Source organism: Takifugu flavidus, chromosome 4 (assembly GCF_003711565.1).
Source record: "Takifugu flavidus isolate HTHZ2018 chromosome 4, ASM371156v2, whole genome shotgun sequence".
Taxonomy (NCBI): Eukaryota; Metazoa; Chordata; class Actinopteri; order Tetraodontiformes; family Tetraodontidae; genus Takifugu; species Takifugu flavidus.
The window spans coordinates 5,700,779-5,722,591 of NC_079523.1; the positions used below are offsets into that span (position 1 = coordinate 5,700,779).

General features: G+C 48.6%; 1 protein-coding gene across 3 annotated transcripts in view; it reads left to right on the forward strand.

Moving 5' to 3' along the window:
- Nucleotides 1-19,561, forward strand: part of prickle2b (prickle homolog 2b) — a 52,268-nt gene extending 32,707 nt beyond the window's left edge. For 2 of the 3 annotated variants that reach the window (XM_057030394.1, XM_057030396.1), the window contains 7 exons: nucleotides 10,722-10,905; nucleotides 13,659-13,772; nucleotides 14,340-14,477; nucleotides 15,819-16,022; nucleotides 16,381-16,567; nucleotides 17,135-18,019; nucleotides 18,113-19,561. In XM_057030394.1, coding sequence (XP_056886374.1) covers nucleotides 10,722-10,905; nucleotides 13,659-13,772; nucleotides 14,340-14,477; nucleotides 15,819-16,022; nucleotides 16,381-16,567; nucleotides 17,135-18,019; nucleotides 18,113-19,044 — 2,644 coding nt within the window. In that variant the 3' untranslated portion in view covers nucleotides 19,045-19,561. Of the gene's footprint in view, nucleotides 1-6,083; nucleotides 6,522-10,721; nucleotides 10,906-13,658; nucleotides 13,773-14,339; nucleotides 14,478-15,818; nucleotides 16,023-16,380; nucleotides 16,568-17,134; nucleotides 18,020-18,112 lie in introns of those variants that run through there. The other variant, XM_057030395.1, reaches the window with a different exon arrangement.
- Nucleotides 19,562-21,813: the final 2,252 nt, after the last annotated feature.

Sequence of the window (21,813 nt, forward strand, 5' to 3'; positions counted from 1 at the left end):
AACCTGCTGACTCTCCCGCTGTATTGATCACATATTGTTTGAGAAGAATGAAAGACTGCCTTGAAATCTGCTGACGAGTTTTGATTTTTTTCTGTGTGATCAATAGTTGACAGGGCACGAGGAGGCAGACTTTAGTGGATTGGATGGAGAAGAAGGGTCAAGGAAGCCTAATGCAAAAGAGCTCCTGATCAATAGAGACGCGTGCCTCTGGGTCTCTGTTCAGGGGTCAGACACAGGAAATCAACGTGACACCTGGCACTCCCATGAGTTGATTAACCAGTCTGTCATTTGAATGGAAATTAAATCTAAATCTAAACTTTTCATTGCAAGTTTGCATTTTGCTTCAGCATTGCGGCGTGTGCTGTGGCGCTAAATAACCGTGTTGACTCGGAAGGAGCTCGCACAGTCCTTTTAACGTTGTGTGTAGAATATGTTGTAACGTTCACGAGACATTAGAAGGCGTTCAGTTCTCAGTACGGTGGCGAACCATCAATCAAATGTACAGCTAGCCGAGCAGCACGGGGAAAAGCTTCCATGTGATCTCCTTCCCTGTCATATGGTTGGTTTTCCACGCCTCATTGTATTACCCTCTTAAGCATTGTCTCCCAAGCCCTCCTGCTTTTCACACCCCCACACGGTCTGGCCCCCATTGATGTTGCCTTTATGATCTCTTTTTATGATCTCTCTCCCTCTCTCTCTCCCTAACCTCTTGGTATGCTACAGGCTGTGGCTGTGATTCATTCTGACGCCAGTATCAGTCTTGTGGCTGGCGCACGCTTGCATAGCAGCCTTTTCCTGAGCAGCTCCAACTGCTGACTGGTGCTCTGTGCCCCAGATACCAGAGAGGAGCCAGAACAGGCATCAAACATTCTTCAGCTGCAGTGATGTGATTAGACATGGAGGATATCAACTCCGCCTTTTTGTGGATTAGTCCGAGGCTCTCCTTCGTTTCGTGTGGATTTTAAAGACAAATGTTGCATGTAGAGACACTGATATCATTGTTCGCTCATCTCTGTATAAGTGGGAATGTGCACACGTGACGTGCGATTTGCAGCATCTTACACTGGCCATTACTGGGCATGTGTGAATATGCATGTTTCTATTATGTGTTTGAGCCTCCTACACTTTGGATTGGAATCAATCCGATCTGCTTTGTACATGTGTTTTATCATAGGAGCTAGCCTAGCCTGGCGTTCTGCCTGCAGTCGGTAAAAGCAGACCTCGACCCAGCCCTCCGTGCACGCGTACATTACAATGTTTGTGTTTTCATATTTTGCGAGCCGACAGGATGGGGGTCTGCTCAGGCTTCTTCTATCTGAATACCTGGCAGCCCTTCAGTCACCAACTTATACAGAATCTTTTAAACAGAGCCTCCCTCGGCGATTCATTCTCTTCTTGTTTTAGCCAGTCAAGTCGTGAATGCATGTTTCCATGTGGCGCTATAATCCTAAACATACAACTGAATATTTTGTTGCAAACACAGGCCGTGATGTCACATGTGCAGGTCAGCAGAGGGACAGGATTGTGTCTGGAGCACCATGGGGGGTGTAAGAGGTCTGCTGCTGCCTTGCGGGGCAGCACAGAGGGCCGTCTGTGGCCCGGAGAGGCCGAGGAGCGGCAGGAGCCTGCGGGGTGAATAAATACACTGTGGAGAGGGAAAAAAGTGTGTTTAGAGAGGTGCGAAGAAACCAGAGACAGTAGGTTTGTGTGAAATTTCACTCCCCTCTCACCATCTGAATTAGAACATAAGCATTCTCTCCCTCTCTCTCTCTCTCTCTCCCTCTCTCTCTCTCCTCTCTCTCTCTCTCTCTCTCTCTCTCTCTCTCTCTCTCTCTCTCACATTCACACACAGACTTAGTTTTTCTTTCACGCACGCCTTACGCGGAGGTTCACAGTTCAAATAAACAGAGGCCCAAAGCTGAGGTCCAGCTCTGCTGTAAAGAGCAGCAGCCTGAGGTGATTTAGTTTCACTGCAGGCTTTTCAGCGTTGCCACTAATGGGCGAGGACGAGAGGGGATCTGCACGGAGTTGGGGAAAGTGGTGAGTGAAGAACAAGCTTCAGATGGCCTCAGAGTTTGATGTGGAGCTTGAAAACAACATCAGAGTGCATTTTTAACAGCAGGGGAAGTCAAAGTCTCTGCGCTGGTTAATGGGATTCATCTGTGTGGCGGACTGAGTGGGACTCAGTTCTCCTCTTCAGCTGTGTCAGGATCAAGGACCTCGACAGAGGAGTCCAGGGCTGGACGCCGTAATTGTCCCCTCAGAAGACTGTCGCACTATGTTTGTTATACTTCTACCCCTAGTCTGTATATTAAGCGGCACTGTGCATAAAAAAATGAAACCATAGCCCAGATCTGCCAGCGGAACCTTCCTCTGCGGCTTCTCTTTCATGTTTCTTTGATTTTAATATCTTCTTACCTAATTAATTTATTCATCGTAGCAGTTTGATCATTTCCAAGGAATCGTTGGTTTAGCTGTAAGGTCACAGGAACTCCTGCACAGGTTTTTGTTGCTTTGACACAGGCTCCTCTGGAGAGCATTGGGAAAGAGGGCGGGGCTTATCTCAGATCCCTACGTGTTTCAGGATGTTCTCACACACGTTCAGTCGGCCCCTTAAGCAGACGGTGGGATCGTGTCTGGAAACGTGTGCTGACTCCATGCTCTCAGGTCTGTCCGATCACATGAACTTAATTCACCCTTTAACTTCCAGCTGTTAATTAAATACCGTCCCAAGGAACGCCTCGGTGCCAGTGGGCCCTCCCCCTCCAACCCTCCCAGTGGTGACCGACATAAATTTGATGCGTCGGAATCGCCAGACTCTCGGTGTGTTTCAGGTTCCTCGTTTGTGCCCTGATGGATTAACTAATCCCATCTGTTGCTGCCTGCAGAGTCCTCAAGCTAAATATCTGAATGCACCAGAGTTTATTTAACCTGTCTTTTGAGCATAAATGATCACAGGAGAGAGCTGGAGAAAGTAGAATTCCCTGGCCTGGATTAGTTTTTAAGACGCCGACTCTGTTTGGAGCAATAAAGTGGAGAATTCTTGTCATCATCTCAGTCCTCCGTCTTTGCTCGTATCTCAAAAGATATGAGATTTTTTATTACGTTTTCCATTTTTCATGGCATGTTATCCTTAAGTATAGTGGGAAAACCCTGCTGAGTGTGAGGCCGTTTTCAAAGGCCTGACAGCCCAGCACTCGCTCAGCATGTGAAACTAAAGAGGTCATGAAACAAGCGAGCAAAGATCTCATGGCTGATGTGGGTCAGGGTGATGAAGAGGAGGCTGAATGGCAGAGTCACGTCAGAGGCTGCAGGATGCATCAAGGTTCACTTGTGGAACTCGCTGAGCTGATAAATGAAACATACTGTATCGCTCTGCTGCCTGTTTCAATACGGACTTCAGTGCTGATCAGAAATGCCGCCTCTTTTTTTTCTCTTTTTTTTGAAGTTCCGTTTATCTTCTCGTCTTTTAGGGTCCAGACCATGACCTGATTACAGCAAGTTCCAAAACAAAAGCCACATGTACGGTCCAGCTGAGAGGAGCTCCGTGACAAATCTCTGTTTTTGGACACTGTCATAGAAACTGAGCTGTGTTGTTCTGCATCAGAGATGGATTCCTAAATGGATAGAAGGAGGTTGAGAGCTTGGAGTGTTTCTCCTCTCTGATGAAGGGCCCTTGCCTAAGCCATCCAACAGGAGTAAAAAAAATTAGCTTCAGCTCCCTTGAGGCGTCCCACCGCAAGGTCGCCTCCATGCCTGAGGCCTCGTTGCACCAAAGTGTCCGTGCTCTTTATTTTTTCTGTCTCTTTGTCTTTCCCCTACTCATTTATTGAAAGTATTACCAAGCTCTATCAGCGAGCTCTGCACCAAGAGCTAAATGTGCAGCTAAATCTGCAAAAAAGCTAATTACAATCTCAGCCAGGCTGGCTACCCTCCTCATTTCCTCACCATTTCCCCCCCGGTTGGACAAATACCATTTCACCCCTAAACCGCGACGCATTAATCTAGTTAATGTTCAACACGGAATAAGGAACGGCCACTTATCTGCTGGGAACATGGCTGCGGACGACCCAGAGTGAGCCCCCCCCATTCCTGCCGGTCAGGGTCGCTGAAAGGGAAGTCAGTGTATTTTCCTCAATGACAGAGGCCTCACTGGATTGTCTGGGAAAGGGCGAAAAGGTTTAAAAACCTGGAATAATAATATCCTCTCTATAGAAGAAGGCCTGATGTAGCAGAGGGCTGGTCACCCATCAGGAGAGACGCTCAAAAACTTAACTGGGTTTATCAGCAAAGGCTCGATGAGAGCGTCATCCACTAAGGAAATAATGAAACCAGTGGACTCCTTCCTACTGCAGCACTAGAGGAAGGCCGGCTCTGTGGCTCCCTCTCTGCATGTCTGAGCTATCAGCTGTTGGGGTGCGTCCCAGCTGCCTCATGTGTTGACTCTGGAGTGATAGCCATCGGCATTTGCCACATGAAAGGAGAGGAGACTGGTGTTCCTAAAAAAGCAGATGAGGAATAAAGATTGGGAGGCCATGCTGGCTACGCTTCAACTTAACATAAAGTCCGCTAGTGCTTCCTGACTCTCTATAAATCAGTTCCTTCCTCAGTAAGATGTGAACAACGTTCTCAGAGGATAACATTAAGGCGCGACATGTTACTTATACAAGTAGGGATTCTGCCGGGCCTAAGGGAGCGCACAATTACAACATCCCCTCATCCTGTCATTTGATAGAGACAATAGCCTCAATATGCTCGTGCTCGCTGAGGAGGGGAGTAAACCGGTTTGCCTCATGGTCTAAAATTACCTTCTCTGCGCAGAGCGAGTCCACGTCAGTGCTATCTGTGGTATGTCCCCCTAGTTGGCCCTATGCTTTTATTCACCCCCCCCCCCCACCCCCACCCCCCGTGGCATTTAAAACACTTCACTGCAGGTTGGAGAGCAGCTTATTGAAGAAAAGTCTCATTGAGGGAAATGGCTGCCCCACACCAGATGATCCATTCTGTGGTTGCTTTGAGTATAGGACACTGTCACTTAGAGCTCCTTATAAAATCTTGTGGATCGGCCTTAAGTACAGCCTGAGCTGTAATTGATAGTCTTGTGTTTGTGGGGGGGGCTAGCTACGATTATATGTCCTAATGTGTGAGACCAAACGCGCCCCCGCTAAATGTGACTGGAGGTCCTAGTAACATGGAATGGGAAATCTGAAGCCTCACCAGTCACTCAAAGGTGAAAACCAACTACAGCTCTGCTTTGATAAACAGGGATGCAGGGATTGGAGGAACCGAAGCGGCAGAGACGCAGTGGCGAGACAGGCGTGTGGGAGAACAGCGTTTGCCCTGTTTCTTGTCCACAAGCAGATAATATACTGCTGGTCTGCTGATTATTTAATGTGCATTTTGATAAACATGTCAATGTGGGGCGTAAAACATAAACTGAACATATGTCTTTTGCTGCTGGTCATGGCCTGATATTAAACATATGGTCAATAGGTATTAATTAGATATTAGTCTTTTGGTAGTTTGCCTTTTGCTCTAATATATCCACTGCTCTTGTTATGCAGCCCTCTTTTGTTCACAAGGTTGCCCATTTCCATTTGCAGGTCAACTCTTCTCTTTCCTTCCTCTTCTTGTGCACAGCCAGTTAATTCAGGGAAGTGGTTTCATTCACTTGCAAATCCTGCCAGAACACAAGTCATTCACGCTGCTAATTACACCAGTGCTGAGATGCTGACTTGCTGACATCATTCTAGGGTAGAGAGAGGGATACTGTCTCTCCCTCTCTGTGTGCGTGCCTGTGCGTGTGCGCGCGTGAGTCCAGCAAATAATCTCGTGAAGACAGGAAGTGAGCACTTCATATCTGAACTCTTCATGATGTAGTTAATATATTCTGACAATCATACCATAAACTATATGATTTAATACTTAAATTGAATAGTAAAATAACACAATATTGCAAGTTTAGTAATTAAATTTAAGTACCAAAGCAAAATATTTAACGAATACGTTTCTATGCTTTTATTTTATTGCCCCTGACCGGAAGTCGCAGCCCTCCTTGCGGGCACTTGACGTGTGTTGGAGAGTTAAAGCGCAGTCTGACGGTCGCTCCAGCAGCGAGCGGAGCGTCTCCAGCGCTTCAAGCACCCGGTGCAGGCATTCAGTGTGACTCTGCAGCATTAATCATCTATCTAAGGAACTTCTACGCTTTATTCTAAGCATCCCGCCGGAATCTGAACTTTGGTTTTTGGATCTGTAAACCGGAATCTGTTTCACTCACTTCAGAAGTTGTCTCCTGTTTTGCTGAACTCCCGAGTGTGTTTGCGGAGAGCGGCGGATAACAAAAGGCATCCGAGCGGAGGGGGTAGATGTAGCAGAGGGGTGCGGGCGAGCGCGTAGAGGTGTTTTCGTGGCAAAGCTCCGGCGCTGTCGTGCGTCCAATTCTGCGATGAAGAAGACGTGTCTCAAAAGCCGCACCACCAGAGCCAGGGCAGTGGCGTCCCCCCGCCGCGGGCTGTAAGAAGGTAAGAAGCTGTTCATCGATCGCTTTTATTTCGTATTTGGAGTCGACGTTAAGCCCCACGACCCCTCACAAACACACACACGCATGTTTGCTGGAAGTGTCCGTGCGTAAATTTGCCCCAAACTCAGCGGTTTGGTTTCAAAAGTCGTTTTCTTACCTTTTTAAAGGTTTGATCGTCGTTAGCCTTTTTTTGCGTTAAAGGGGGCGTTTAATGTAAATATAAACTATAGTTCTCGCACTATACAAGTGTGTTGTCGCCCCATTTTACCCCCTGGAGCGCAGTGGTCAAACGTCTGGGCCCTTTTCATTCGGTTAGAGCGACAGTAATTGACCGTTTTGCCTGTCTGACGGAATATTTGTCATAAGATGCATGTTCGCTGCAGTCTTCTCTCCAGGTCTCCGGTGTTTCTCACAGAAGAGTTTTTTTTTTCTGTTTTAGTCTCAGTTCCTTCACACGCTGCTTGATTTTTGAGGGTTTGGGAAAAGGTGACATGAGCTCGACTCGGTAGCAGTTATTTTAAGGGGAACATTAAAAGACACAAGGGTAATTGACCCATTTGGATGGCTTTGAGCAGAGTAAAGGGTCACTGGATTAACACATGAATAGGCTGATGAGCAGCTGCCTTCAGGATCACTGGACCAGTCCAAACATTAACTGAAATGATAGAATCCCGAGAACCAGATCAGATCTGTTGTCAAAAGCTCTCTGATGAGGAAAGACGATTCCTCACAGACACAAGTGAAAACCAAAAAAAGCCCCTATATTAAAACCAAAAAAGCCAGATTGTCTCAGTTTGATTTGAAGGTGACGCTGTCTCATCCCTTCTGTTTCTTCATCCAGTGTGGTGTCACTGTACAGAGAAGCTAAATGAATAATTGATGTGGTCCAGTGAGGAGGAGAGCGCGGTCGCACTTGAAACGCCTCTCAGCCTTAAGTTGAAACGCCCATTTCCACCACACAGCCACGCCATTATTCTTGGCCAGCTCACTCAACCGCCGTCCAGAGAGTTCTCAACTCACCGTTTGTGCTCAGAGCAAAAATATTTTGTGCTAGTTAAGAGGGTAATTAACCTCCCAGTCGGCACAAACTTGGGACTTTGCACTTGCCTTTAATTACTGATAAATGAAGGTGTCAATGTTGGAGAAAATTAACTTTGTAATGAGTCGAAAGAGCCCCAAACTCTGCCCCATGACTGGTTCTGACACATGGGTGCAGGACTGATCCGTCCTGAGGAACACGCTGCATCTGGTTCTTCTTAATTGGCCACTAATGGAAAACTTCTCCGTGGAACCTGATTCTTGTCGGAAACACCTCCGGCCATGTTTGATGGTGATTAACTCCTGAAGGCCCTGACTTTGGCAGAAGGAACCTGCTCCAGTCTGAGAAGCCGTTTTTGCTGGACGTCGATCTGCGGCTACGCAGCAAAACCCCTGAAAATTGGAGCGGAAGTGTGGAATCCACCAAACAAGGGCTTTAGCGAGGAGAGAGTCTGTGGTCCTTGTCCGCTTCCTACTGGGGGAAACAATGGCAGAGGCGAGGGAAGAAAAGCAGGTTTGGCTGCAGCCTGCGTCCAGCTGTTTGCTCTCTGCTCCGCTGTCAGCTCAGTGAAGCTCTGCTTTGTTGCAAAACCTCCGTTTAAACATGGCGTTTTAATCCGACCGTCCAGAGTGATTCTATGGAAAAGCTGCTGTGGTTTCGGGGAAACTCTCAGGATTGAAACTGGAACCAGGCTTCTGAACTCTTCCGCGTTATTCTTTGCTTTTGGATGCACCGGAGTCAGATGGTTTTAGTAAACTTGAGCTGAATGTCCAACAACCTCTGCACTATTTCTGCCTCCCGAGGACAGTTGCAGAGAAGCCTTTCGCTTGGACTGGAAGCAGATTTGGGAAATTCAGTAAAAAAAGGAGATTTCAGAACTCTGCTAGAACAAAGTCCATTTAAATGTGAGAGGGAGGGGCCACAGTGATGCCTTAAAACCACCCGTTACCTAGGCAACAGGTCAAATCTAGAGGGGAAGGATGATGATAATTAACCAGAATCAGTGACTCATTGCCCACTGACATCGCGGTCACGGGGACTGCTATCTAACAACACACCCCCCCGGGTCTTGAACAAACCTCAACCTCCCGCTGACAGGCAGCATTTACATCTCCCAGGAGACAAAAGGCCAGCCGTGTTTGAGTACAGGACACGCTTTAAATCTTTACCTCGGAGTCACTTATGAACCATCGGAAAGACCCATTTAAATCTCTCCTGATTGAAATGGAATAGTTTAGAAGAGGGAAGCTCAGTATTACCTTCCAGCGGAGGGAAAATCCCAGGCATGTGCATGAAGCGTGTTGTAAATCACCATGGAGGAGACGGGGGGGGGGGGGGGACCAGAAGACCAGTGTAGGTATGTGGGGGCCAACAGATATTTGTGGGGTGAATCTCCAGGGAGGTCGTCCAATCTGAAGGCTCGAACATTCATTAGCTTGGTCTGGTTCTGCTTCCTGTCCATGCTAATCAAGGGGTTTAGGACCAGGAAAATCAAAGCATTTAGAAACTCTTGGGGGGGGTCATTTTAGTTTCAAAATACCATAAATGTGGAAATATTTGAAATATCTTTTGAATGCAGTGTGCATGTGGTGTGGCATTGTCCTCAGATAGGAGCCTTTGGCTACTAAGGCTACGCTAGTAAGTTAGTAATGATGGTGAAGGTATCAGGATGTAACTAGGCTAGCTGCTCCTAGCTACCTGCTCCTCCCCCCAGCTATCATACAATGCGACTGGGAGCAGTGTTTGCCGTGCACGCCGTCTCCAGCTGTCTAATTGTACCACTCCTCCGACCTGCATCCCTCAAAAACTGAGAGCGCGTATCCGACCACCTCTTCAGCCAGTAATTACAGTATCGCGCAGGGATCCGTCTCTGGTGTGGAAAGCAGGAGCTGACAGTAATAAGCTGTTAGGCTCCTGGTGGAAGGCGAGGAATCTCGAATCCCCGAGCCGCGAGGGAGCGCTGGCTCCGAACTTGGCGCTTTAGCGTTGAGTGTTTTCTTTTCAGGGATCGCGTGTCATATGACCAGTTGTAGCATGTCAGTCGGGGGTTTGGCTCCGAGAGCCAGAAGCGCTTTTCAGAGTGTCCTTTCAATCGTCAAAATCCATCACCGCTAAGCCCGATATACTGAAGTGCTTTGTTAACCGCGAGTCAACCCCCCCGGACAAGAAGCGCTCCTTTCAGCGGGATGCGAGGTGGGACTTGGCCGCTTCTCCGGGCGGCGCTCCGTCCCCCTGCCAGACACTTCACACAAAACAGTTCTCAGCTGGCCAAGCTGTCAGCCTGTCAAGGGGTGTCCTCGACTCCCCCGAGCTCCTCCTCGCGTCTACCTGTCAGGCAACGTTAACGTCCGTCTAGGAAGTTAACAGGATTGTCTCCTGGTTTTGGCCGCCTGAGCGCCAGCAGGCGTTAGTGGGATGCAGCCTCCTGGTCAAGGGTTTTCCCTTCATACGAGGACCTGGAGCTGTGCGGGTCAGAGTGTGTGTGTGTCTTCATCTTGTGTATTATCCCAGAACTTTCTTCTCTTTCTTCAGAGTAACGCAGGGCTTTCAATCCTAACATTTTGTAGTTCCTATGAAATATAGCCTTCGCTTTAGTGCTCTCCAGACAGCGCTGCAGATGAAAGCGCAGCTAGCAGCAGGAGCGGTGGAGGCAGATACTCCCGAGTGTTTTTCCCCTGGAGAACCTCCCCAGATTGATACCCTTTGCTTGACGTGCGTGGAAAACTGGCCCAGCGACGCATCTGCTGGTGTTTCTCATTAAAGCAAGTGTGTGTTCGTACAGTATTTCTTCCCGTCACTCTCTGGGCCTAGTTTCACAACTCTGGACCTTTCAGCCGTGTGAAGTTCTCAATCCTCACGAGTCACGCTGTCCCGAGGGGTGCTGGTGGGGGGGCCTTGACGAAGCCCACAAGCAACGATTGCGTCCATTTTTGGAACCTTTATCACACTTTTGTTGAGTAACAGCAAAGCTCTTCGGCGCCTCCAAACAGTGACCACAGTGTGTTGCTGGGGAACCTCAACAGCCTCCAGTGTGATTTATTAACCGGGCATTTGTTGTCCCCATCGTGCTCGTATATTTCCTGATGTCGTGTTCATACCTTGACGTGCGCTCTTCAGCAACATGTGGGCCTAACGGGACGCTTTGTCCCACGTCCTCTGCAGGAAGATCTGCACACACTGCAAGTGTCGCCGTGAGGAGCATGCAGTGACAGCCATGCCCGTAGAGATGGAGAAGACGGTCACCAAGCTCATGTACGAATTCCAGCGGAACTCCACCTCCGACGACGACTCGGGCTGCGCGCTGGAGGAGTACGCCTGGGTCCCGCCCGGCCTCAAACCCGAGCAGGTATTTACCTTCTTACACGTGACTCTCCGCGAAAGAAAAACTGTTGTTTTTAATGTACGGTGGCCCCTTTGGAGCGTCTGTGTTTTTCTTGGAAAGCGAGTCATATTTTGGAGCTGGATTTTATTCCGCCAGTCAAGACTCTGCAGCTATGTTGTCTGATTGTGTGGCTCCAGCTGTCGCAGTAATCTCGAATTCATTTCACATACAAGCATGTTAAATCTAGTCCAGTCCTGGACTGATGTCGAATGAACATCCTTACAGATCATGTTACTGTCTTTTGAGTACCTTTATAGAGCAATGGCAGAGTTGGAGTGATGCAGGGTTTCCTCCTGTATGGGACAAAAGGAGCATTTATTGCTGTGTTCAGTGGACTGGTCAGTACAATGTTATAGCCCAGCCCCCCCATTTTCACCTTCGAGAGCAGCTATTTTTCATTCCCCTCCAGGGTCACACATCCGACCCTCGACTCAATTAAGCTCCCGGCCGGTTATGTGCGACTTCTGGAGCAATAATGGAAACTGGAACCAGTAAATGTGCAATAAAAATAACAAAAGCTGTTTGTGTATCGACTGGAAGTTGAAATCAAAAGACTGAAAAGAGTCATTTTAAAAAGACTAAATGCAGAGTCTCCACAGCTGAAGATTCCCCCCCAGTCGTTCAAGCTGTGGAAACACGTCGTGCGACCTTTCAGCAGAGGGGCGGAAGTGCTCCCGATGTGGGGCTTTTCAACACCCAGCCTTCATGCGTACGAGGTAAAGACGCAGCGGGAACAGAGGGAGATGGTAAACACAAAGCTAATCTCCAGGATCTAAACTGTGGGTTTAGGTTTCTCCCGTAGGGATCTGGGACCACGCATGAGCCTGTCATTTAGCCCAGGCAGCAGCGGTGTAACCAGAGACACCAGAGCCAGGCTGTGTTTTCAATCTGACTATATTTGAGGATTATGAGGGATAATTCAAATCTTATTTGGGACTCCTCATTTTGGATGTGTTTACTCACTGAAGTGCTAATTCAATAAAAGAATATGAAGCGATCTCCGCCCGCGGCAGACATGGATGGAGGCGGAGCTCCTCCTCCTCCTCCTCCTCTGTTCCCTCCATCCTCTCTGGCTCCTCCAACGGCGCCAAGTTGCAGCTTCTGATGCCAAGCGCGTTTCTTTTGTTCACCATCACCAACGGAGCAGCGCAGTCTAGTCTGCAGGATCGTAACACCAACACACACCCGCCTAAATCAGGCCCCCACGCTCCGCTGTTCACGTGGAATTTGCTGCCACAACCTCGCTGACAGCGGCGTTGAGCTGCAATCACTCCAGCGTGTCGGCAGGGACGTGATGAGAGCGGCACAGAGGATGAAAGCTCGCTCTCCAAATCTGCTCGCCACCCTATGACAACGCCAGCAGTCCCACCAGGTCGGGCTGGAACGTCTCAATCGCACAACCTCTCTGGTCTAGAACCGCTGCTAGGCGGCCTGGCGGCGGCCTTCCCCCCTTCGCCTCTTGCTGCCTCGCCACTGACTGCAATGGAAACCAGCTGTGTGAAGCAATCGCTCTTGTCACAAAGTAATATTTTCAGTAGATTTTTTTTTTTTGGTACAGTCTGAAATGTTGCTCTGGCTTTGGATTCATGTGCTTTTGATTTGGGTTATCATCACAAGCTGCTTCCCCTCCAGCTGCGTCATGCGTGCGTCTTCAGATCGGCCTCTCGCCTCCTCTCTTCTAACGCTGTTGCCTTTGGATTTCGCGTTCGAGCTAGGAAGGGAGATTTTGGATTTCTCCAGCTCCGACTACAGTTATTCTTTCATGGGCTATCCTGAGAGCCTCTGGCGTCCCGGGCAGCGCTGCTGGACACGGATCCTGCGTCCCTTGCCAGCGCGAGAGGGAGCCAACCAAAACAGTGAAAGGAATTAGGTTACAGTTCCAACAAGTGCCTCCTGCCATAAATTCATCCCAACAACAAACGGACTTTAAGGAAATCCTCCCGACGCGCGACGTGACCTGCCTTCGTGCCGTTTCTTTTCGTGAGAAGGACACCTTTCCTTGGAATTCCGAAATCCGCACATCTGTTGTTCTGTTTTTGCGTGACGGGCTGTTTGTGAACGCCTAGAACAAAATGGGGTCATTACATTTTCCTGGCAAGATAGCGATCGTGTTCGCCCTCGTCTCCTGGTGTTGTTGGTCGCTTCTCTCATTCCCTTCTTCCCTCCTTCACCTCTGCCGCTGCTCTTTATACCTTTATACAGGTCTCCTTCCTACTCAAGCCTGACCTCTATTACGCCCCAAACTCTGTGCTGGACTTTAATAAAAAGATACTAACTCAGAGGTGTTACTCATAATGCCTCCTGTAAAAGTGTCTCCTGGCTGGATTAGCACCACAGTTAAGATTCAAGGTTACAGATTCCATTTGGCCACTGCAATTTCTTAACAACCTGTCAATGGTCTTTTTGTCTTATGTGGTGGTGAAAAGGCGAGGGCCCATTAAGTCTCTCCTTTTGTCCTATGAATCTTTGCCCGTGCACCCCCCCCCAACCTTCCCTCGCTAAGGTGATTATATGAATACGAGCAAAAATGACTCTCTTTATTTTGCTCTCCTCTCCTTCGTCGTCACCTCTTTTTGATGTTTTAGCAGGAATGGACGGAATAAACAATTCCTCTTAACTGATGATACAAATGGCAACTGACTACAGTAGGTTTGAGGTGTACATGCAACAGTTCTCAGTGTCGTCATCCGTGTGTGTGTGTGTGTGTGTGTGTGCAGGTTTATCATTACTACAGCTCGCTGCCTGAGGACAAGGTGCCCTACGTGAACAGCCCAGGAGAGAAATACCGCATCAAACAGCTGCTCCATCAGCTCCCGCCACACGACAACGAGGTGAGAGCCCCGACTGGCCGCGCGCACTCAGATATAAATATATGTGACCATGTGCATTATTTTGCTAACACCACGTGGTTGTCAAGGCATCAGCCTCGCTCTTGTAACATGGGAATGTCAACATTGATGTACTAATATCACCGGCCACATGAACCGAGGAGAACCGCCTGACAGATCTGCCTGGTCTGCAGACCACATTTTGTCACAGAAACCCACAACCCACATGAGGAATGAGTCGAGTTGTTTGCGAAACCAGAGCTCTGGTTTTATTTGACTGGGGCTTGAGGGATAGTTTCTTCATTTTCTTCTAATTTCTGCAGCACAGAGCCTTTATCTCAATTTCTTAGAATGGAAAATGGCATATTTAATGAGATGCTGATTGAAGAATGAGACCCAGCATGTTTGTATCCCTCTCTGTGAATCATTTGGGAAGCCCCATCGACCACAGTAAGGTTTTCCCACGTCGAAGCACAAAGGGGCTTTTTTTCGGCAAAGGTAACGCAGACGAGACCTGTTGACTTTGGCTTCGGCTTTAACTTGAACACGTGTTGCCATCTTTGGCTCCAGGTACGTTACTGCAACAGCTTGGATGACGAGGAAAAACGCGAACTGAAGCTCTTCAGTAACCAGCGCAAACGGGAGAACCTGGGCCGCGGAAATGTCCGCCCCTTTCCCGTGACGATGACGGGAGCGATCTGTGAACAGGTAGGTGGCTTTACCCCCCGTTTTCTGACATTTAATAGCTGGAATATGATCAGAAATGAAATGAAAGCAGCAGAAGGAGGCAAGAGCTGCGTGATATATGTGGCGGAATAAAAACAGCGACGGAACCAAACTTGAAAGCACCTGCTGGCATTTGAAGGCTTGGTTTAGATTGTGTTGACATATAAAGGGCAGGGAGGGGCAGAATAACGACATCATGACTCCATCTTTCCCACCTCGGATCATAAATCCAAGGAACATCTTCGTTCTCACTTTTGTCCGTGTTGTAAAGAGATCGAGTAGAAGGTTTTGGCGGTTGCCCTGGTGATGTAGCTGCTCGCTCTGTGTGTGTTCGTCCTTCACTGGGTAGATTTGCACATAAATGATGGAGATTACTGTTGAATGCAGGTATTGATTAGATTCCCAGCCCCCTTTTGCCTGCTTTTTGTGTCTAAGTTAACTTGGTTGTATCTCTCTTGACCATTTTTTTTCTCTTGACCTTTCACCTCAACTCATTTTTTCCGCCTGTTTACCTTTACACATCTGTACACTGACTATCCTTCAATTCATCACTCAAATTTTACATCCTTTGCCCCATTCTTGTCCTTCAGAGCTCCCTGTGTGTCCCTCTATCCTCAAGTGATGAGCCACACACGCACACACACACTAATGCACTGCAGTGGGGCTGTATCAGTTTTTGTGGTGATCTCCTAAAAGTTTCCATGAAATTAAAAGTTTTATTTGCAAATCACATTTATGCATCAATTCTGTGTGGAAACAAGATGTTTGTTGCCAAAGTACTACAAACACAAGTTGCCAACAGTGGAGGGACAGCTGTGTTTTGGTAAAAGCCGCCTTCCTTGTTCCAAATCTTGTTTCACTACAAAAGAAATATCAGTTTTTAAGGATCTGTATTAAATAGAGCCAGGTCGTTATTGCTGTCTGCAACTAAATGGCACCAAACGCGCTATTATAGTTGGGTCAGCAAGGCCGATGCAAAGATGTTGCTCCAGATATCCAGCATCAACTTTTCATGACGGAATCTAAATTTACTTTAATACCATGACCACCTAAACGGAGCACGCATATCTTGGTCGAAATAGCTCACAAAACACTTGCTGTGGTCTTTAATGGGGGGTATTTCTGAGGTTTTTCTTAGTTTTTGAGGCAAGACCAAAGTCAGTAAGAAGGAAAATTACTGACAGACCATAAAATTTGATAGCGTGTGGTGATAAAGTAAAGCCAGGAGCCTGAGTTCAGTAATGGGAGGAGAAAATGTCGAAGTCTCAATGGTGAACTGACTGAACTGTTTTATCATAATCTGCCTTCCTCCTCTCCTTCAAGTGCGGAGGCCAGATAAACGGTGGCGATATCGCAGTATTTGCATCGCGGGCAGGTCACGGCGTGTGTTGGCATCCCGCCTGCTTCGTCTGCAGCGTGTGCAAAGAGCTCCTGGTGGACCTGATCTACTTCTACCAGGATGGGAAGATCTTCTGCGGAAGGCACCACGCCGAGAGACTGAAGCCCCGCTGCACTGCCTGCGATGAGGTGGGCTTATTTTACATCTGCCTCTGCTCTGAGACCATCAGCCCTGAGTGTCTCTTTCCATTAATGGGTACAAGGATACTGTTAGTACTTAAACGGCACCCTGGTGTGTTTAAGAGCAGTGTAATTAAAAGTAAATGCACCATCTAGACCTCACCAAGTGCCCACATGCATTAGCCTCGGTGAGAAATAGGATGATCTAAGAGCGCTGAGCCGTGGAGGAGAAAATGTTCACATTTAGAGCGATGGAGGGCGGGACCAGCTGAACCTTTGTCCTGTCAGCCCGCGGTAATAACCCAGCAGAGGCTCTACCTCCACAGACCCGTGACGAATGGCGCTCATTCTTATTCTCCTCTCATAGATCATCTTTGCGGATGAGTGCACCGAGGCCGAGGGTCGTCACTGGCACATGAAGCACTTCTGCTGCTTCGAGTGCGAGACGGTGCTGGGAGGCCAGCGCTACATCATGAAGGAGGGACGGCCATACTGCTGCTCCTGCTTCGAGTCTCTCTACGCCGAGTACTGCGACTCCTGTGGGGAGCATATCGGTACGCTACGCCGCCAGCAGACATCTGCCACCGCTAATCTAAAGAGCATTATTCACCAGCACGTCCGACTAACACAAATAAACCCAAAATTGCAGGAGACGCGGGGGTATCTAATATTTCTAGTTAGAGTGACCTGATTGGTGCAATGTGGAGGAGAAAGGGGCAACAGTTGCATACTAATTGGCATCCTTGGGGCAAGGGTATGATGTGATCGTGCCTTCATTGTCATCCTCAAGTCTGTTGTGTGACCTGCTGGGATTAAGCTGCTGTATTTTCTGCCGGGAAGCATCTTTTGGCCCTCGGCTATTTTGTGCACGCGTCTACTTATCTTGCACCAACTGCGGAGCCTGTTGAAGCTGTAAAGTGTTTATACAGCACAGGCTACAAATGAGTCTTTCCTCATGAGTAGCTGAGCGAAAGCCTTCAGCTTTACTCGCACATTCAATGCAGTGATAAACCCGGTGTTGCATCATCGGATGGGTTATTTTCTTGTGCATTCTTCTTTAGTTGAGCGTTTGTCTAAAAATGCCGTCTTCTTTAAGCACCATCCATGTGGGTTTCTCACAGGCATCGACCAAGGCCAGATGACGTATGACGGGCAGCACTGGCATGCCACCGAGGGTTGCTTCTGCTGTGCCCGCTGTAAACGCTCTCTGCTGGGGCAGCCGTTCCTGCCTAAGCAAGGCCAGATCTTCTGCTCGCGCTCCTGCAGCCTGGGCGAGGAGCCCAACGGCTCGGATTCGTCCGATTCGGCTTTCCAGAGCGCCCGCTCCACCAGAGAGTCGAGGCGCAGTTCAAAGACTGCGAAGAGCAGAGCCGGAGGAGGGGGAGCGCAGAGCGAGAGGTTTTCAGGAGAGGTGGACCCGCTGTCTGTACAAATGGATCTGCTGAGTCTCTCCAGCCAAACCCCCAGTTTGACACGTGAGCCGCCGGCCTGGCAGAGCCAAGAGCAGGCAGGTGAGGACAATAATTATGATTCCCAGTCTGACCCAAACGTCAGTCATCCCACTCCTCTGCAGCTCCTCAGTCAGTGCAATGTCCGAACCGCCTTGAACCCCAGCTGCTCAGGAAGGAACAATCAACAGCAGGACCACAGGGTCATGGAGAATGGGGGTTTGAAGAGACCACCCATTTCAGCCATGAAGGGCCACTCGTTCAATGAAACGTGGTTCCAACAGCCCGTTCCAGACGACTACTGCCCGCCTAAACTGAGGAGCCAAAAGAGCTTCACAGAGGTGTCCCATTCGTCTCAGCACAACGGTTTCTCCTCTGAAAAACGCTCCATCAGCTTGCACGGCTTTCAGAGGGACAGAGACCCGGCACCTCCAACTGCAGCACAGATGGCAAGAAGTAGAAACCCCATCAATGCACTTAATTTCAACGAGCATCTGGCGCCCCTGGAGCCGACCCCCAGAGGATCCATGGAGTCCTTGTCCGTGCCCAGTGCTGTGGGTGAGTGCACTCTTTTTATTTTGGTCATATTAGCGGAAATCTCACTAAATGAAAGTCAACAAATTGTGATGTTGAAATAAACTTGCCTCACAGGAAACTCGGCAGCTGGCAGAGGGAAGCATCAAGAGCACCTTTCCCGATTTTCAATGCCCGACCTGAGCAAAGACTCTGGAATTACCCTGTCGGAGAAGAGCAACAAAGACGCTGTTAAGTCCTCGATCCAGTTTCAGAGCTCCGAGTCCATTCACAGCCTTAGTGCCAGTAAACCCTACATGGAAATCGATCCTCCGCGCTCCAAGCAATATCAAGTGCAGTACCGGGACCCCGGTAAGACTCGTTTACCGCCTGGCTTCATCTTCCAGGAGGAGGACAGGTCAAGTTTGGTCAGTAGTGTCAATGCCGCCCGCCTTCCCCCTATCAGTGAGCGTCACGTCAGCGGTGTCGGCGGTGGAGGTGGAAGAGCAGCAAATGTTCATCCAGGCACTCCAGAAGATACTCCACAGAGGCGCCGGCACCACCACCACCATTCCCGGAGGTCCCGTCGGTCTCGGTCAGAGAACGCCCTCAACTTGGTGGCCGATCGGAGGCCGCGGCCACAGGAAAGACCCCTGCTGCGTGTGTGTGAAGATTACGACCGCTTCCCGCCACCAATGAGCTCCAGGGAAAGGTTCGGAATGGGAGGAGGAGTTGGTCGATATCAACCTCAACCCTTCAGGCAGTGTCCCAGGACAACGTCTGATCTGACTCTTCAGAATCCCGGAGGGAGCCGACGCACCGGCTTAAACCAATACTCCTGGGATGAGTACGACGACGACGGCTGGTGCTCTACATGTTCCTCATCTTCCGAATCAGAGGATGAAGGATACTTCCTGGGCGAGCCTATCCCCAAACCCATGCAGCTGCGCTACCTCAGCAACCAGGAGCTTGTCCATAAGTACAACAGCACGGGACTGGGAGGGTCCAGCCGCGGCGGGCACTTACACGCCCGCAAACATAGAAAAAGCAAGAACTGCATCATCTCCTAATAGACTGGGACAATAATCCCCCACAGCTTTACATCCTCCATTGGGAACAAATAATTGATCAAAAGATCCACATGTTCAGTTTTGTGAACTGTTGAACATCATGCAGTGGTAAACAGTGGAAGCGCATCTGTGTTAGCGTGTAGCTTTAGCGTAACTTGAGTATTTAGGCTTTCGGTTAAATGCACAAATCATGTTTTCTCCCATCCGGATGTGCAGTTTCTCACGAGTCATTTTTCTTTTTCAAGCAGTGTGATCTAAAAACGTAATTTACTGTTGTCTGCAGAACTTAGTGTGTACATAGTCAAAAGAATTAATAATTTGAATTAAGTTAAGGAGGTCTGTGTAAATATGGTTGTAAAAGAAGCCTCACATATTTTTATATTTTGTATGGATAGAAACATTTATGTATTAAATATCTTTAATGTAGAGATAGTAAATGGGAAAAAAAGAACAAGTTATGCATGACTTATTTGGCTGACCCGGTGCTGCATTTGGAATAAAAGAGTATTTCAGTGAATGTTCTGAGACAGCTGTTGTGTAGCGATGACCGAGGTGACGTTGACACATTCAGACATCGGACACGGAGCACCATTGTCGAGCGCCTGACACCCGGGAGGGTTTATTGCATCAGCGTTCTGTAATTATAGAGCGCTGACATGTTTAACTGTTTTACATACTGGGAAAAGCAGCTGAATCCTCATCACGGCCGTTAAATCGGCAGATCCATTCATCGGTGATTTGCTGAGGGTGTAACATGTTGTATCTGTGTTAAGCGGTGTCACACTGTAAATTGGATTGCCTTTGACGTCCATGTGGTGCAGGGATTATCACCTCGAGCCCCCAATAATCCACACATCTCTGGAAGGGGAGTACGACTGCCGACCAATTAGAGGCAGTGGAACGCTAAAGTTGCTGTGAACGTTTATTTCGCCTAACTTTGGCCTCCAACTTGTTTCCTTGTTCAGGAGGCTCATGATATGATAATATGAGCCTTGATGATGAGGACGGGGTCTAAACTGTAGACACATTGATAGAGTCAACTCAATATTGGTACAATATCTCCTGAAAAGTATCCAGGTTGGTTCAGTTTCTTTATTATTCACCGAGAGGCGAATTTTTTTAACCGTATGTGGAGGCCATTGCAGTGAGAGGAGCCAGTGAGTGCAGCCATATGTTACCCGTCAGTACCAAATTCAAGGTAGTGGATGAGGGGAGATAATCCCTGAGCCATGTGAAAGCTCCTAATTGTGGCAGTCGTGTTGTCGGACAAGCCGCGTCTGCCAGGAAATTCGATCCGCAAGTCGTCTGGTACCGCTGCAAAACAAGGCGATAACGAAGTTAATGTCAGGTGAAGGAAACGTCATTGTTCCCTAGACACGACACACAAAATCATCTGTGTGTTTCACGTGGACGGCCTGGAGCGAAAGCAAATGGTTTGAGCAAATAGAGCCAATCAAAACAGTCAGATTGGTCATGCAAAATGTGAATGAGCGAACCACAGACTACTCAGATGGGCCGATCCAGTTCTTTCTTAAATCCAGTTCTCTCTCAAAAATCCCCTTTAAGTGTGTGTGTGTGTGTGTGTGTGTGTGTGTGTGTGTGTGTGTGTGTGTGTGTGTGTGGTGTGTGTGTGTGTGTGTGTGTGTGTGTGTGCAGCTGTCACATGTTGGAAGTAGTTAAAGTTGTTTTGGATGACTCTTAAAACCATAATTAGCTCTTCTTGAGAGCAGAATGATCTTCGTTTCACAGCTGTGCTCTAAAATAGTCTGATTCAATTTACTAATGAAGAATGCCACAGTGTATATATCACTCACACACACACACTCACACAAGCGCCCGGCTCACGTACACGAACGCACCGTGTCGGTGATTAGGGGATGCGTGACGGGGCTGACTGAGACGCCTCATGTGTGTTCAATTATCACACCAGCCTGTCTGAGACGCGAAGGCAGCCGTCGATGTTCAGAACCATGGACCATAGGAGCAAACCTGCTTCTGGGTGAACCCTGACATGAGGACACGTCCGGGATGGTCGCACAGCGCGGGCTTTAATCCCCCGGCTCAGTCCTCTGGGAGTGGGCGTGTTAATGTCGTGTGACAGGAACTCTGCTCCCCATCTGCTGCTCCTCCATCATTCCTGCTACCTGCCTTCACCCTGAAACCATGAAACTGCTCCAGATATGATGGATAAAAAAATACCAAAAAAAGAGGACAGTGAATCCCAAAATACATCCTCACACATGACCTTCGGCTTTTACTGGCCCACCCACAGCAAATAGGTCCTAATAATCATGGTGCAGCGCGATAATAATCACAGAGGTCACCAGAGGTCCCCACGGAGGCCCCATTAGGCCTGATTGTTCTCTTTTAGCGGAGAAGATCGTTTATTTATTGTTTGCTCGTCCTGCCGGGGTTTGTCCTCGTGGTCCGCAGCTCTAACGGGCCCAGGGCCACCGCCGATGCTGGCCGTTGGTCTTGCAATAGCGGCCGGCTCCGTCTGTGACTACAGGTGATTCACACAACACCTGGAGTGTCGGCCATCTTTTTTTCATCCATCTGCAGAGATGACGGACGGGGAGATCACCAGCTCCAGCCATGGGCGGGCCAGGGGGGGGGGGTGTGATCATGGCTTTACAGCCACTCTTCATCGTGGAAGATTATCATTACACTGTGATTCATACGCCAGACTTTTTACCGCTGGACCACAAATCTAAGGCAGATACTTCACCCATGACAGGTTGTGGTATTTATTCGAGATTGTTCTGGGGC